The sequence below is a fragment of the Colletotrichum paranaense genome, assembly GCF_030867605.1.
Source record: "Colletotrichum paranaense strain IMI 384185 chromosome Unknown Scaffold_9.1, whole genome shotgun sequence".
Taxonomy (NCBI): domain Eukaryota; kingdom Fungi; phylum Ascomycota; class Sordariomycetes; order Glomerellales; family Glomerellaceae; genus Colletotrichum; species Colletotrichum paranaense.
This window is the reverse complement of record NW_026848967.1, coordinates 314,155-330,992: the sequence shown is the minus strand read 5'-3', so window position 1 is coordinate 330,992 and position 16,838 is coordinate 314,155. Positions and strand designations below refer to the sequence as shown.

The 16,838-nt window shown below is 52.6% G+C and overlaps 6 protein-coding genes across 6 annotated transcripts; 1 reads left to right on the top strand and 5 right to left on the bottom strand.

Annotated features, from left to right (window-relative positions):
• Window positions 1–415: 415 nt before the first annotated feature.
• Window positions 416–1,554, bottom strand: CPAR01_10856 (uncharacterized protein; the record flags this gene model as incomplete). The annotated part of the gene is made up of 2 exons (XM_060495116.1): window positions 416–1,203; window positions 1,341–1,554. Coding segments are annotated over 2 exons (1,002 nt in total), but the record flags the coding sequence as incomplete, so codon positions are not given.
• A 1,818-nt stretch (window positions 1,555–3,372) lies between these two features.
• Window positions 3,373–6,010, bottom strand: CPAR01_10855 (translation elongation factor G; the record flags this gene model as incomplete). The annotated part of the gene is made up of 3 exons (XM_060495115.1): window positions 3,373–5,576; window positions 5,714–5,774; window positions 5,831–6,010. 3 exons carry the CDS (start codon window positions 6,008–6,010, stop codon window positions 3,373–3,375), a joined length of 2,445 nt encoding a protein of 814 aa, XP_060345463.1.
• Window positions 6,011–6,534: 524 nt separating this feature from the next.
• Window positions 6,535–7,614, top strand: CPAR01_10854 (COPI associated protein; the record flags this gene model as incomplete). The annotated part of the gene is made up of 6 exons (XM_060495114.1): window positions 6,535–6,784; window positions 6,859–6,946; window positions 7,113–7,156; window positions 7,232–7,246; window positions 7,298–7,366; window positions 7,442–7,614. Coding segments are annotated over 6 exons (639 nt in total), but the record flags the coding sequence as incomplete, so codon positions are not given.
• Window positions 7,615–9,154: 1,540 nt separating this feature from the next.
• On the bottom strand, window positions 9,155–11,058 carry CPAR01_10853 (GATA zinc finger; the record flags this gene model as incomplete). Its single annotated transcript, XM_060495113.1, has 3 exons — window positions 9,155–9,987; window positions 10,039–10,628; window positions 10,688–11,058. The coding sequence occupies 3 exons, from the start codon at window positions 11,056–11,058 to the stop codon at window positions 9,155–9,157; spliced, it is 1,794 nt and encodes a 597-aa protein (XP_060345461.1).
• A 2,105-nt stretch (window positions 11,059–13,163) lies between these two features.
• On the bottom strand, window positions 13,164–14,227 carry CPAR01_10852 (uncharacterized protein; the record flags this gene model as incomplete). Its single annotated transcript, XM_060495112.1, has 3 exons — window positions 13,164–13,327; window positions 13,390–13,748; window positions 13,911–14,227. The coding sequence occupies 3 exons, from the start codon at window positions 14,225–14,227 to the stop codon at window positions 13,164–13,166; spliced, it is 840 nt and encodes a 279-aa protein (XP_060345460.1).
• Window positions 14,228–15,336: 1,109 nt separating this feature from the next.
• Window positions 15,337–16,645, bottom strand: CPAR01_10851 (uncharacterized protein; the record flags this gene model as incomplete). The annotated part of the gene is made up of 2 exons (XM_060495111.1): window positions 15,337–16,109; window positions 16,165–16,645. 2 exons carry the CDS (start codon window positions 16,643–16,645, stop codon window positions 15,337–15,339), a joined length of 1,254 nt encoding a protein of 417 aa, XP_060345459.1.
• Window positions 16,646–16,838: the final 193 nt, after the last annotated feature.

Here is a 16,838-nt window from a genome sequence, read left to right as displayed (position 1 = left end):
GTGGCACCTGATGAAAGCCTGGTGTCACATGCGTCTCTTCTTTTTGACTGTTACTCCGAGTGGTCGAGATATTCCCAAGTTGTGTATGCTGCCATGTCGCAGTCAGTATAAGTCATATTGTATCTCGGCTGTGTAAACTATCGGAGCATATAACTTGAAGATGGGTGCATTCAACTCGTCATGTCTCCTGCAAGTTGCAACCTCACAAGGTTGATATTAGTGATTTGCCTCCACACCTTTGAGCGTGTAAGTCCCGGCCTATGATATCAAGCGAGCTTTACGAATACTAATCTATCCTATTCCAAACGGGCCTCTTTTCCGACCTTTACAACTCCGTCATACACGTAGGACATGTTTGCTTCCATCCACATATTCTCAACTAAGGAACGCAGAGACTGGGCATCGTCCTCAATACTTAGGGCTTTGGTATTACGGTTGTACTTGTCCACCAGGGCCTCAAGGAAAGCAGAGTTTGCGTATAGGTCGGTTCCGGCGAAAAGGCATGCAGGAACCCCATCTCGTTCTCCAAGATATTAGGCGGGCCCGTGACACCCGCGCGAGCCATGAGCGCAGCTTCGATGCCTAATGGCCCGCCGTGGCCCGGGCGAATCTGCCGCGTCTTGGCGTCCGTCGTCTGGAAAGCCACGAGACCGCCTGACCTTGATGTCGCGACCCTCAAAGCGGACACGATGGTCGCGGCGTCCCAGCTGAGGAGGTTACCGACCGCCACCGCTACGGCGAGCTGTCCGTTGATGGCCGGGTTGTGGAAACCACGCCCGTCTTCTACCGAGGAGCATGATACGAGGCCGATTCGCGCGCAGACTTCGTAGCCTGCGGCGAGAGCAGTGAGGAAGTCCTCGCCACTGGTGTTTGTGTTTCGAGTGGAGGCGTAGACTAGCAGAGCGGGGAGGACAGAGGAGGACGGATGCGCGTTCAGCACGACGTGCTCGATTTGTAATGCACCGGCTGCAATACCGTTGAGATACATCGCGCCAAAGATTGTGGTCTCTGAGCCGTCTATGGCTGCGACTGACTGGGGTCCGCCGTTGCCGTGGATGTTTGTTAGTGCCTCCGTCGAAGACTTATAGACAGGTTTAACCATGCCGTTCAGCATAGCTGGGATGATGTCGATGACGATGCTAGGAAGAGTGCCGTATAGGCTCTTTGGCAGCGCTTTAGAGGTGAGGCTAGCTGCGAACCTCGCTAGGTCCATCGTGTAGTTTCCTGAAGCCATTGGGGTTGGGCTCTTGCTTGGCTCAATGACAAAGAAGTGGCATCAAATCATTAGTAAATACTGGGAATAAGGATCTCGATAAAAAAACTCTTGAAAATGCACTTACTGACCGTAGAATCGACAAGCTTCATATTATTTATTATACCTCTGTTGTACGATGATGATAAGATGGCTCGACTGGCCTGGAGACGGATTCGGGGTTTTGCTGCAGCCCTCACCCGAAGACGGCGAATCTCTGTGGCAGAGATCTTACCCGGTGGCAGGTCTGAACTGATCTCTCCTGCATCAATGGTGACTATTGTGACGCCCGACGGATGATGTCTTGAGTATCATTGAGGAGACTTTGGTGAAAAAATATAGACTTACAGCTAAGTGCTGAGACGGTGTCCTCTCTATCAAGTATCCGTAAGCGAGGCCTTGCGTTTCTCAAAAGAAACCAAACTTGGGCGCAGTGTCTCTAGTCAGTGACGATGCAGTAAGTTCAGTCTGAATTGTCATGTCTGAGATATGTGTATGAGAGAAGTCTTCTGTTGTGTCATTGGACTATCCCTCCTACACCTTTGACAAGATACTCATCAACAAACAGTGGTCTCCAGGGCTCTCGCAGAGCATACAAAGCAGACGTGACTAGTCTGCTATCCGCTAATTCTTCATATCGTCCAAGAGACTTACAAAGTCCAGTAGAACCCGTTGCGCGGAACGAAGCCCGCCCAAGCACATTTCGTTGCGCATGGAGACAGGACCACCGAGCCGGATAAAGTCCGTAGCTGCGCTGCGCGTCTCGCTGTTCGATGCCACATCAAAGTCATCAGAAAGGCTCTCAGCGCTAAGGCACTTCCAGTAAACGTCGCCGAGTAACTCAAACTCCCCTTCGCGCAGCCGCTGTTATCATTCTTGTCAGGAGGTGAGGCAGGGAGATACAACGCCAGGACGGGGGCAGCACTGAACAAATGCTTGGGAGCGGAGAATGATAGACTGACTCGGTTTTGTCACCGAGATATGGACCTAAAGGAATGTGCCGCGTGAAGATAGGCTCGCCTCGCTACTCGGGTCTGGGACCAGATCCTAAGCATGGGGATTGCGTTCTTTGCGGCTTCGAATCCGTTCCTCGCAGCTACTTTTTCCAGAAGACAGCAGTCTGTGGTTATCACCATGGTAGATAACATGGAGCTTGGCAGAAACGACCTAGTAAGTTCAAAAGCCGCAAGGGAGGTTCCAGAAGCTGTCTAGCAACGGTGATCTCATATGTTGGTCGCAGATAATCCAAGACGCGCGATTTCCAAACGGTTGTTGCCAAGGTCATTCTGCCCTTCCGTGAGTACTACCTAAGAACCTAGTTGTATTATTCAGCCACGATCTGACTGTGGATTCAAGGTTTTCGTTCCGCTGTACATGGGAATCGGGTTGATGCGACGAGGATCGCGGGTGCTGAGCCGTATGACGTGCAGTCTTTCGAGGATATCTACCCCCATATCCCTACAGTTGGTCCTGATTCAAGTAGCAAGGTCAACGAGCCATCCCAGGTATGAATTTGAGGGGTTATTGAGTAGAACTAGCTAGGCCATGACAAATGATCAGTCGCTTTTTATGAGTAGAGATAAAATAGAGCAGATGAAGAACACGAGTGGTTGAAGAGACGTGTTGAACTATTGGTTGAGGGTGTGTGAGTCACAGCTCCACAACCAAGCGGAATATGGGTTACAGAACCATCGAGATTTTCGTCAACAAGCCTGAGCACAATAGCTCAGGGGTAGAGCGCTGGGCTCATAACCCAGAGGTCCCTGGATCGAAACCAGGTTGTGCTAGTAAATCTTTTGCAATTCATGGCAGTTTATTTCTTTTGAGCGAGATTCTCTGTTTCCTTTTGTTTTGGCTCGAAAAACAACGTCGGGTTGCGTCCCCTACTGCTGAAGACTTATGCGCTGCTTAGTCATGATATTATCGCACTTGTCCAGCAACATCAGAGCTACGTGTATTCAATACTTGCAATTTCACTAACCGGCTATTCATGACTATTGTACATGCGAATGCTATTCCTGACGATTTGCGCAGTACGTTCGGGAAAATGGGGAAGGTATCTGAGTTCCTGTAACCTCTTAAACTTTCTACTTTACACAGTACATATACACTTTCTATCTTTACAATGCCTTCTCTCGTTGGCCAACAACACGATCGAAACTGTCAAACGCCATCGTCATCGAGTGTCTTCCGCCAGTCTTGCCTCTCAGCTGCTCGTCAAAGTTCAAGACCTCCTTGAATGGCACCTTGGCTACAATTTCCACCGTCCTGGCCAACGACTTTTTCCCCCTCAATGAAGCCACGATCTCGTACGGATCTGGCGGCGCGTAGATACTGCTGACGTCGATGTGCGAACTCGACTCGGCGGACTTATCATTGACCTCCAGTACGTGTCCACCGGCTCCTGAGCTGATGTCATGCTGCACCAAGCCCGCGGCCGCCTCGGGACAGCTGATGTGTAGAAGCATGACGGGTTCGAGGACGCCCACGGCACCCTTTGTGATGTGCGCCTCGCGGAGTGCTTCGCGCACGGCTCGAGATGCTGCGCCGGCGAAGTGTCCACCGGACGGGCTCTCGGCGGCTGCGGCGTCAACGGTGATGGTGATGTGGCAACCTTGGACAGGGGAGCCGCGGCGCGGGCCGCGGGCCACGGCTGCGACGGCGCCATTGATGAGTTGCTGTCGGGCTTCCTCGGGATCAAAGGCTATGTTGCCGTCTTCGGGGAGATCAATGATGACGTGAATCATGTTCCCGTCGCGTTCGACAGTCGGCTCAAGTGCGGCTTGGCGGTGGTGGTCTTCCAGAGGTTCTAGAGTTGCTGTACATGATACCTTGCCCGACTTACTCGCGACGACCCTGTCAAAGGTGACATGATGCGGTCCGATTGAGGACGTGATGCACTCTTTGTAATCGACCTCGATAGGACCGAAGTCGGCTTGAACCTTAGGGTTCTGCTTGAGGTTGTAGACGGCGATATCAAGGTGGAGTTTGCCCATACCCTGCAGGATGAATTGCTCTGTCTTCTCGTCACGGCTCCATCTCAAGCTGGGATCTTCTCGTGACGCGTTTTCGAGCGCGATCTCTAGCTCCTTGGAAGCTGTGGGCCCGTGGGGGTCAATCGCGAGGAAAGCCACTGGCGGAGGAATTTCTGGGGGCCTGATCTGGATATGCTTGAGGGCATCCGGGATCTGCTTCTGAGCGATAGTAGCAAGCAGCGTGTCGCCCGTACGAGCCTTCTTCAGACCCTTGATGGCGCCAATCTGGCCAGTGGCGAGGTGTTGCACATCTTCCGTCTTCTCCGCGGATATCTGCAACAAGCCGAACGGACGCTCTGCCTGCTGATTATGCGTGTTCCAGGTGGACGAGTTCTTGTGAAGTTCGCCAAAGTAGACTCGCACGAAGCTCAAGATTCCCTCTTTGGGGTGATTATAGACCTTGAAGACGGAGGCGACTGCTGCCACACGCTGCTGGCCTGGCTTCTTGCTCGAGTTCTGACCGAGTAGCGTAATGAGGTTGTGCTTTTCCGGGCCGGCACGGATCTCAAGATCAGGTCGTTCGTCAGGACTGGGAAGGTAGTCAACGATGGCGTCCATCAGGGGCTCGACACCGATGTGCCGGAAGCTAGCACCTGCTAGAACGGGAATAACGTTTCCGTCGCCACTGCGGATGGCGCTTCGAACGCTGTCTTTCAACATCTTGCCTGTGATTTTGTTTGGGTCGTCTGCGAACAGGTCCATAATGGACTCATCACATTCAGCGAGGCCTTCAATGAGCCGCTCGCGAGCTGTCTCGATTTCATCGAGAAGATAGTTGCCCTTGAGTACCTCTTGCAGTTCCGCGAACTCGTACTTCGTCTTCTGCTTCTCTGCTTTCCACCGATATCCGACGCGGTCAATGACGTCGATGACACCGACAAACTGGTCTCCTTCCCACCACGGAATTTGGCATACAAGTGGCCACCCGTTCAGACGTGACCCAATCTCCAACACGGATTTTCGAAATGAAGCACCGTCTCGGTCGAGCTTATTGACGAAGATAATGCGAGGGATCTTGTGATCGTGTGCTGAAGCCCACACTCTCTCCGTATGAGCTTCTACGCCTTTCACTGAGTCGATGATACACACAGCACCGTCAAGAACAGGCAGACACCTGTCGACCTCAAATCTGAAGTCTTGATGACCTGGTGTGTCGATAAGATTGATCGTTTTGGGGGTCGTGCCTGGGGCGCATTCCTCGTGAAGGGGCCAGTTAAAAGTGATGGCTGCTGACTGAATTGTGATACCTCGTTCCCGCTCCAGGTCGAGGAAGTCAGTCACTGTGTTTCCTGCATCGACGTCTACAGTGTCGTGGTCAGCCAAGAGGGTCTTGGTACATACTTGCCGCGGCTACAGCTCTCATCCAACTCCGCGAGACAAAACGTTGATATGAAAACGATTGCAAGGTAAAATGACTCCTACATACCTCCAACTCGGCGAGTCACGCCGCTATAATACAACATGCGCTCAGTCGTTGTGGTTTTGCCCTGAGAATAAATCAGCCATTCTATCACTCAAGCTCAAAAGGCGACTGAATACGCACAGCATCGACATGGGCAATAATTCCAATATTTCTGATATCCTTGATAGGAGACCGATGCTTCGATTGCACCGGAGGTGTGTGCATTGACCTTCGGAAGCTCACAATCCCAGCGAAACAAGACCGCGCTGGTAACCCGCCGACATGGCTTTGCCTAGGCACTGAAGCTCGAAAGACCAGCATGACTAGACCATCAAATATGGGTTTTCGTAGTACAAAATACGAATGTGAAAGGTGGCGATGAACTCCAATCACATTTTAGAGTGCCATGAGATAAGTGCGAACAGTGAAATGACGTCGCAAATGTCGTTAAGTTAGATCATGGATGAAGCTGTTCACAACATGATGGCATGAGAGCTCTCTAATCGACTGCACTTTCACTTTGATCAGTCGGCAATCAACCAATCCGCGCAGCAGATGTCCATACACCCATGTAGTCCGAAGCAGGAAGGCGGTCAACAGAGCTCTGGCTCGTTCCTGCCAGAGCGGATGTCAGTGTCAAGTCAGTGACCTCCCTCAGAAAAGAGGCTGGGGGGTTGTGTGGCTGGTGCTCAACCGCTGCGACTTCATGGTACCTATGATTTGCGCCTGCTACGTGTACCAGTGCCTGGTAGATATACTTGCTCCATCAAAGTATCCACCAGCACACTCCTTCTATCTGCTAGGAGCTTCAGGAGCCAAAGAGTTACGGAACTTGACTCGTCAGCCTCTTGTCCGGACGTCACACCTTGCACCCACCTTGCTTCTTCTTCACACCCACACCCACATCACAACACATCCTTCTTCCAAACCCGCGATATCTAGCTGCCTGGCCAATTCATCCACGCCAGCTTCCCTTCTTCTTCTTCTTCTTCTTCTTCTCTCATCCACCTCGCTTGCGCTCCGCTATCGAATCTCCGTCCATCCTCAACAGTAACGCAATCTACAACTCGCCAAAATGGAGCTTTCCGACGCCTTGTATGTGGTCCCTAGTCTTTGCGATGCGGTAGCTACCCAATAGCTATCCTGCGCATGCGCAAAAAGCTAACCAGGCGTCACTCGCATCAGCCGCATCGTCAACTTGGCCACCGCGACCATCATGGTCCTGGGCGGCATTGCCCAATTCTTCAACTTCAACTTGTACGTCTTATCCGACCCCCCCCGACGGACCTCCCGTGTCTACGACCTCTACTTGCGCGCGCGCACGGATTCCTCGTGCGACAGCCAAACCCCTTCATCGTGACGAAGGAGACATGTGGTGGCATAGCGATTTGATGACTCTATACTGACAACTCTGCCTGTGTAGCCAGGGTATCATTGTTGGCGCCTACGTGATCATCTTCGGTCTCTGTAAGCATTCACCCCCTCCTGAAGCTTGCATAGGATGCATTCTTGGTAGTGACATGGCTAATGCGATTTGATTAGGCACTGCTCTGCTCGGTATTTGATAATGAATCCTCAATCTCTGAAGCTCCTCTAACAAAGTACCAGAGTTCCAAATCCCTCCCCAAGTCTCCCGTTACGCTTCATTCCTCTTCTCTTTCGTTGGCCGCGGTGTCTGTAAGTTTCAAAGCCCCCCTCCGAATATTCTCGTAGTCGATGCACACTGGTTCTAATGCGGCTCCTTCCTCGCAGTCTACATTTTCATCGGCTCCATCCTTCTCTCCGACGGTGTCTTCAAGATCATTGCCGGCTCTATTGTCGGCCTTATTGGCGTCGCCTACGTAGTCCTCGAGTTTGTTCCCCAGATCGAGCCCCCAGCCAACATGCGCGAGGCCGACGGCGGCTGGGGTGCGGAGCAGGTGTAAGCTAGCAGCCCCTTTTCAACCACACAAAGAAACCAAATTTCATCTCGGATGCCTTTTGCACTCTACCAACATTGAAACCGTTGGAAGAGAGGTAAAGGCACGGATTCTTCTCCCCCATTTTACAATTCGCGAAACAAGACAATGAACCGGGTTTGCTGAGGCTTTTTTTCTTTCGAAACTTAAGATACTGAAAAGAGACGGGGAACTCGACATCGCGTAAAACGATCACGACAACCAATTCCTCAGCTTCATCCATGACAATGGGGAACAAAAAGAACGAGAAGAGAAGCGACCAGATAGGAACGGCAGCGTGGGAAATTTCGACGCGAAGCTCCCTTATGATGTTTGGCCCCACCGAGCAGGCTGTATATTGTGTGTATTCACCACTGTAAGGCACGAAGGTTGTGTGTGTGTGTTGTGTAGGGAAAGAGCATATGCTTCATTGCATTTCGACTTGTACGACGGAAGACTGTGCCAGGTCTAGTGGCACTTTGTATGACTTTTTACTTAGATGGTGTAAAGGAGAAAGGGAGGCCTGGAAAAGTAGGGTATCGTTTGGGATCCGCAATGGCTAGTCGTAACAGACTTGATTTTTGCCCTCCAGAAGCCTTGCTCATACTACCTCATATTTGCATGATGTCCGCGACGATTCCAGCCTCCGTGATGTAACTGCGGGTGCTACACCATTGCCTTGTCGGTGGTTCAAGGTTTGAGCGAAACGTTGGTCACTTACAGTTCACGGTGACCGGAAGGTAGACTTCTGGTGAAAAGGGGGGACAATCCCATTGTGCTTTAGGTAGATAACTAAACCATGCGAGCAAAGTACATTGCTTCGGCTTTTGATATTTCGACGCGCAGACTTCCGATTGGGAAAGAAGGGCTACTACATACACCCTACAGCATCCAAAGACGCCTTGTGCCATGCCAGTTTTTGACCCTCTTCATACCGTCCATTGAACACGAAAATATCTTGCTTGGTTCTTCCCGAATGCCTCTCACCTCTCTGATTCCGCTCGCCCGATAACCACTTTACAAATGGTCGGGTAATCTGTCAATAAACACCGTTCGAAATCCCATCCACCCTGAACGACAACGGAAAGAAAAAACTCCTGGTCCGCCCTTGGGGAAACCTCCCATCTCCCTCCCTTTCCGCGCGCAAATTCCATTTTGTAATTCCATTCGGTTTGTTGTAAACAGAAGAAAACGCCCTCTTCGTGAGTCGGAGAAAAACACCCTGTAAAGAAAGATGCCATTTTTTGTTGAGTGGCCGCCAAAATGCGTCCCAAAAACAATCATCCTCTCCCATTTTGTGTAAGGCCAGACCCCGTTCGTTTCTGTTTTTCTCGTTCGCCCCTGGTGAAACCGTAAATGGAAGAAGAATAGCTTCAACCTGTTTGATGATGGAATAGACGGCCCCAGCCGACCGCTTCGCACAAAAAGGAACTCCAAGCCATGATGTGTGTGTGTGTGCCCATATTGTCCCAATAAAATCAGTTGTCCGATGATCCCGTGGTTCGTTTGTATCGTGATGGAACTTTCATTAGTTTCCCATGTCCGCTAGCTCCTTCTCCTTCGCTGCCAACATCTCCCTCATCCGTTCAGCTTCCCGGATCAATGCTGCCCTCTTCTCTGCCTTGACTCTTTCATTTTCTGGCCTGAATCCCGGATTGCTCGTCTGACTGCTCGGTCCAGGTGATGGAAGAGGCGTCATGTGAGCATTCGAGTAGGAACCTGGACTCGGTGCGGAGGCGGCCGGCGACATAGCAGATCGGGCGTAATGTTCCGCGGCGTCATCGCTACCCGAGTGGTAGGCCGGGCTGTCATCTGCCGTTGTCGGGTTGAGGATTGACTTGATGGACGATAATCGCTTGGACGTGTCTGGTCCGCCATCGCTAGACGGATTTCCTTCCGCAGAAAGTGATCGTTTCCTCGATGGAGACAAGAAAGAACCAGGTGACAGAGAGGGTTGGCGTTCCCCCATGGCGGCGAGCGATGTGATCGGAGCAAGGCGGTTATCGTCGTTCAGCGATCCCGGATAGGGGTTCGAAGTTCGGGAACCCGAAGATTGATACGCAGCCAAGTCATGCGAAGGCAGCGGCGAGCCTTGTCGATTCGGACGCATAAGTGGATCTGGAAGCATGGTGGCAGGATTCTCTTCCCGACGTCGAAAGCCCAAATTGATGGATCCGTCCTCGTTCATCGTGCCCCTTTCCGGACTTCCCTCTGGTGCTACGCTCTGCGTCTCTGAACCCTCAAGCATCTCTTCCGTCCACTCGCCGCCAAACGAAGATGGTATCACTCGTTTCCGTCTCTTGATGATCGACTTCTTCATAGTCACAGGCCGGTGAACTCCGTGAAGTTTGTAGTAAAGACCTGTTCATGTCAGCATGTTAAAGATTTCCCCAGAAAAAAGACGGCACGTACCGCAAGCATTGCAAATCGTGTGGCCACTTTCGTCTCGTCTCCATAGCGGGGTGATGGTAGTGCCGCAATTTTGGCAGGCGATCACAACGGTATGATTTGGGTTTTGTGCTTGCTGTATTTGCAGAGCGGCGATGTCGACAGGAGCAACGGGGTCGTCGACGGCCATGGGTTCACCCTGAGATTGGCTAGACGAACCGCCGCCGCCAGCACCACCACCGCAACCACCTTGCCCCTGAACGTTCAGATGGGCGGATTTCGATACTCGGTTGTTGTACGCAGGACAACCACTGCAGCCTTCCGCACCACCGGTACCGTTGCACTTTCCACCCCCTGGACAGGTGCCTGATGGCGCCTGTTCCTCCGTCACATACGTGGGAGCGGGAGCACTGAGATATTTTGGGCCTGGACCTGGTGCTGGCGCAATCTTTGGGGGAGCCGTCCTGGGTGCCGCTGCAACAAGATGCGGGGGTTTCTTGAGGTTAGTTGGGCGTGATGCGTTTCTCGCCTTCTGATACAGGCCGCAAGCGTTGCATATCGTCGTTCCTTGGGGAGATCTCCTCCATAACGGTGTTCGTGTTGTACCACAATTACTGTAGCTGGTCAGCAAGCGGTCCACAGGGGGTTGGAAAGAAGCCCGTCGCCCTCTTACCTGCAGACTTGACCCGTCTGACCTGAAGAAGACGTTGTCGCCGTTGACGGTGCCGGGCTAGGTCTTGGTTCTGATCTCACGTCCTTCGGGGAGCCATCACTGGATACTGAGACCGGACTCCTGGCCTGTGACCTCGACATGGCGTCGCTCGACGGACTACGTCGGGAATTTGGCCGCAAGGTCGCCGGTCCCTCAAGGCTCTCGCCTCGGCCTACTGGACTGTGGCCTCTCGCCTGCTCCATGGCAGCGTACTGCCCTCCTTCGCGGGCCTTGGGGGACATGCGTCGTGATGGGAGAGCGGTTCGGATGGTCGAGGGCGGCTGTTTCGCCGTCCCCTGTGCCGCCGACGACATGCCATCGGCCATAGCCATTCGTGGAGAGCGTGGTTTCGGTCGAGGTGGGATGTACTAGCCGTAGGTGGTGTTGAAAGCAGCAGAAGACGTGTGTACCGTACTAGTCGAGGCGAAGTGTAAGAGGACCTTGACGAGTAGGAAAGGGGGTATCGAGTACGTTGATTTGATGACTTCGCTAGGCAGAGATAAATGCTTGGCCCGGAGAAAGGAAACGGCTTCGGAGGAGGGAGATAACTAGCGGCGAGACGGTCGTAGGATGGCGTATAAAGAAGTAGGAGAGAAGTAGGGCCCGAGTCAAACTTAGACAACCCCACCACGGTGCAAAAGGTGGTTCGACGGTCGGCAGTCCGGAGGAGGAGAGGGTCAGGGAATGGAATTGGCCCGTCCTCGAGTAGACGACAACGTCAGGAAGTGGCTGTGGAAGACCGGATGACGGAGCAAGAAGGCGGAATCGGAGGCCGGGGGAAGGAAACAAGCACCAGAGGGTCGCCACCGTTGATCAAGGGCAACAGAAAGGTCTCTAGGTGCTGATGCCTCTTTACGGGGTACACAGTGTGGTGTGAGAGGCTGAGGGGCCTACTGTACGCCAGGGGTCGGTTTCTTCTACAGCCCCGGATTCGGTTTCTTCTGCTCTACCAGGAAGAGGGGGGTGTGAGAGTGTTGCAGACGAGTTGAGAGAGAGCGCACGGGAGCCTAAGAGGGTAATGATGGTGATTTCGAGTGCATGCTGAGGAGAAAACAACCGGCGTTGCTGGCGTTGGCAGACATGTAAGAGCCCCTCGTCGACGTGAAGGGAAGCGAGTTCCTCTAGAGGGTTCACCGGGCGGTGAGAGAGCCTGAGAGGTATCGGCAGGTGTTTGGTGGGCTCTTGGGGGGGAACAGTTAGGTGGGAAAGGGGGGTGGGAGGTTGCTTGTGAAGTCTTGAAGCAGGCCAGAATTCTGGAACGGTGGAAGCCAGGCTGGAAACGTAGTGAACGTATGTTGATCTTGGACAGGGGCGGGTGTTGGTCTAGTGTGAGAGTAGTCGAAGCCACTTGTATGTGAGGTGTGTGCCAGTACTTGCGTAGGGCGGCGATGATGTGAGGGACGAGGAGGAACCACGGCGCTGGAAGTGCGTGAGGTGATGGCAGAAAATCACGAGAACAGACTGGACAGCCCACGCTACGGCTCCTGCCTGCGACTAAACTGCTGCGTCCGCGTCTGGGCTCTCTCCTCTCTCGCTTCCCAATGACGAGTGACGGACGACAAATGGGGGAAAATCGGAGCCTAGGTGCTGGGTCACCGTGGGTGATCTGAGCTGAGAGGTCACGGATTACAACAGGTGGTCGTTGATTGGCCGTGATGAGGAATGTCGCTAAGGCACAACGACAAGGGTGACAGGGGGCTTCAATGTCTTCTAATCCACCCGCCGGTCCAAAAATCCACCTAGCTGCGTCCAACATCGCGGCATTGATGGCACTTGGGTACAAGAGACTTTTTTTTTTCATTTATTTTTTTCACTTCTTTCCTTCCGTGATCCAAGGATAGGATCCAATCTGTGCACTTATCAACTTTTTACGGTTTCCGCGTATGTCAGGAAAATAGTGCTTCGGCTGTTTCGTCATCTTGCCGGGCGCCACGAGGTTGAGTGTCTCTTTATCCATGAATCTTGTTCCGACATCTGGCCATATCTCACTCTCTCTTTCAAATCCTTTGACGAAAGCAGATCGTGACCAAGACACCACAACCAAGATCCCCCCAAACCAGTCACCAAACATCTGGATCACGATAGCGACAGGCAGGGGCCGTATGAGACGATAAGTACCCAGACTCCAGGTCTAGTCCCGAACAATACGGCGTAATTAGCCTTTCCCGGGCTGGCGTCGCCCATACTTCCCTGCTCGTGCTGGCTGCTGGATGCTAGCAACTGGGTACTGGGGGGGAAGACGCCGGTTCGCTGCGACTCCATCTAGTAGACGGTGGACACCTCCTCTGATTTGCTTGACTCTGGAATGGATCAATCGGCACGTCTGGCGAACATACGCCGTCTCCATGTCAATGCTGCGCCAAACCCTTGGAGGGGGGCCCTTCACTGTCCACCCCGCGACCAGAACGGAATTGACGAAGAATTTGTTGCGGTAACCTTAAAGCCGAGTGTGACGGCCCTGCCTAGCGCAGCATTGGCTTCGACTGACACGCGCGTGTTTGTGAACGTAGCACCAGTCAGGTAGTCCCATCAGGTCATCTTCCCGTCGTATTTCAGGACATGCTTCACCGACTAATACTGCAGTGTGCTGACATCGCTCTACTATGTATGAGGCGTCAGCTTTGCTCGTGTAAGAAGAAAGGATATCATCCTCCCTCCCTTACCTATTCCTATTCGAATAGGCGGTATGGCAGCTGAAAAGGCATCATTGTGCGGCGTACAAATAGATGTGCCTAGAGACCTCGTGAGGGTGTGTCGACCCAGGTCCCAGCATCCTACAGCTGCATCATCTCTCACATCACCGGCACTCTTCCGCCGGCCGAAGCGAGATGCAGCACCTCTAATGGGGGGCCAACCTAACCCAAGGCGACGACCCCAGCAGCCCAGGGCCCCAGGGGCCATCTCCTGCCCGCCAGCTCGGTCTCCGGTTCCAATTGCCAGAAGACACTTCGCCCATGTGTTCTTGTGTCCGCGGGTGCGCAGTAAGGCATGTGTCCCCCAGTGCTCTGGAATCGAAACAGGGCTGTCCGACTAGGTAGTGTAAGCCATCCGCCCCCCAAAGATGCAATGCAACACACCCGACGACGTCGGCTCTCCGACACTGAGCGGACGTAGGAATACAGGTGAGATGCTGTAAGCCCTGGCAAGTCTTGTCGAAGCAAGGTCTCCCGGGGATGCGACTTACACCTTTCCGCCACGGCTAGCGCAGGCAAAAGTTGAGACACCGAAGCAGGCAGAGGAAGATGCGAGATTCCAGTTTCCCCGATTGTGACAAAGGGCAAATCGAAGATCCCGAGGATTTCGTTCAACTTGGGCTCTTGACCTGTCATTCCACCACACGGTATAATAGTCACACGTGCCCCTTCCTTCTCTCGTAAAAGTCGGCTGTAGGACTCTTTCCTCCATTAGCGCCTCGGTACCGAAAGAAGTAAACGGAAGGAAAAAAGATGACAAAACAGAAGAGGTACCTTGCTCCAGAAAGTCCCAGAAGGCAAGAACCATGGTCCATCAAACTTGCAGCGGGTGGACCAAGAACCGGAGTCCGGGTCCGAGTAACTGGCGAGCCTTCTTCCTTCCCGTCCAGTGATAATCGACATGAATAAGCTGACAGGGTCCTTTAAAGGCGGTGACGAATGAGGCAATCGGGGGTCATGCCAGTTCCCCCAATTTCACCCCCCCAAAAAACGCCTTTTTGTTTTTTCTTCCTTTCCTTCCTGCGAGAGAAGATACGTAATCCCGAGGTCTGGCAGGGACCTCCCCTCGGTGATAGGAGCAAGGGCCATTGATCAGACCGGATGATCAATGATAACAATGCAACCCGCAACGGCAGTGTGATTTGATGTTGTGTGTGCCATGTGGTGGCTTGAGCTTCCACCTCCTTCCAAGGTCCGAGATCCCATGGATGCGTTTCCCCAATCGACGACCCCTCCGCCCTCGGTGACCGAACCTCCTCAACGTCTCACGGCTCCGAGATGCAAATTAACGCCGAGCTTGCTGCGGTTTTATTTTCTGTCGTTTGTCAAATTGTCTATTTGCGGAGGTTTCGTGTAACTGGTGAGACGTTCGAAGCGGGCATCAGCAACTAAGGTGAAGTCAAAATGCCGGATCCGAGGTGAGAAACGCGGTCTTGTTCGGTGATAAAAAAAAAACAAGGCTTATTGAAAATCTCGTGGGTTGGGGCACTTTTTTTCTCCCTCCACAGTGCCCAGAAAAGATGGCGAGTAGCTTGCCGAGGCTCGCATCCATCTCCCGACAATTATCAGCCAATCGCCTAATTCTAAAATGTCATCTCGGGCCTTTCATTCATCATATCATGCCTGCTATCTCCTTGGCCAAGCCCGCGGAATATCTACTTGAAAATAGAAACAATGGTAAAGCGCGCGTCAGGTGACTCATTGTGCTTCGAGAGGGTCTCAAGTACTAAGGTAGCGTGATAGCTTGACAAAGTTTGTGTCATTATCAACTAGGTAAATGGGTATCTGCATCTAGTCCGCCCGTAATCATGAAAGGGGTATACGCATTCAAAGAAGTCCCCGTCGTACGAGTCACAAAGAAAAAGCCCGAGGCCGGCTGGCAACCGCATGCTAGCCTCATTCCTTCGTTCCATCGTATCAAGCGTCGGGGTCGCTGTCCCCGTCGTTGAGTGAAGTGTTGAAGTCAACCTTCATTTCCATCATTGCGTCTCTCGCAAGGCATACCACAATGGCGATGGTAATGGCATTCCAAACTGCCTGGTAGTTTTTGCTGAGACCAACCTCGACCTGGTAACTGACATAGGCCTCGTCTCCTTCTTTGGCGGAGTCAATGGTAAGTACCATGACGGATGTGTTGACGATGAAAAGTCCATATATCACGGGCGGCCGGCGGGTGTACTGTTCTTCCTGCCCATGCGGAGACTGACTTGCCGGACTGGAGAGGTTCCAGCCCGGTATCTTGTCCTTCTGGTTATCGTCGTGTTTGGTTCCGTTGCTAGGAGATGTCGAGCGGCGCAATGTGCGAGGTTTCTTTGGCGACGGCGTCTGATACTTGTCGGGCACAAGAACAACTCTATTGTCCTCGATTTCGGCATCTTCATCCTCGTCTTCGCGATAGTCAGGATTCGCTAGACCATTCCTCCAATGAGCGCGATGGGTAGCAGCAGCCGCCTTGAGACGTAACTGCATGTGCTCCTCAATAGCTTGAGGCGACGCTTTCGTGTCCACCATGTCAATGATGAGATTCGGCAGATACTCGAGACTGTTGTATCCCCCGTCTTGTTCAGCCCATTTCGCATATTCGTGAAGTTCCTTCTCAATGTGGGCGCGTGCTCTGTGTCTTTGGCGTGTCTGGCACAAGGCTCGCACATGCGCCGTCAGCTCAATGAGCCGAGCGAGTGCTCTGGTAGCTTCAGACTGTTAGCCGTCAACCTTTTCTAAGTTCTCTCGATTTTGGATTCTCACCCTTGAAGTCATTTCCACTTCTCGAGTTGATGACGGGCGGGTGGGCATCAGAGCTTGCGAAGAGAACATCCGGGATGGGAATCCCTCGGAAGTCCATATCCCAATGCGATGGTAGTAGAGGACTGTACTGCCTCATGTACAGAATTTGGAAGAGTCTGTTCTCTTCGTCTGTCCAGTCGTCGCTGCCTGGGAATAGTTTCCTTTCCTCGTCCATCTCGTCCAGCTGCCGCCTCTCCTCGTCCTTTTCCTTTTCGCTCAAGACATCTTCTTTTCTCTTAGAAACTTTGCGCGGTGTCTTTTTGACACGACCGGACAAGATTTTGTCTGATCCCGGTGTGCCATCTCTGCCAGCACTCGTGCTCGTCGGTGGAGTTTCGGTGAGCGGTGTGGCGCTAAGACGACTGCGAGCGAGTGGTCTACTGATTTGCGGCGTGCGCGCTGGTGAGGCACTCCCCACAGATTCCGATGATTGTCGGTTCATGTCAAAATAGAATGTAATGATATTGGTTGCGCGCGATTCTTAGTAGTGCGATTCAAATGACACTTTGCCAATTTTGCGGTGAGAGTCGAAGTTGGATAAAGTTCAACAAATGGTGGCGCTGCGAGAGTTGCGCGCTTTTTGTCATCTCACGAAGGTGCTGTGTGAGAATGGCAGCTACAAATATACATCTCTT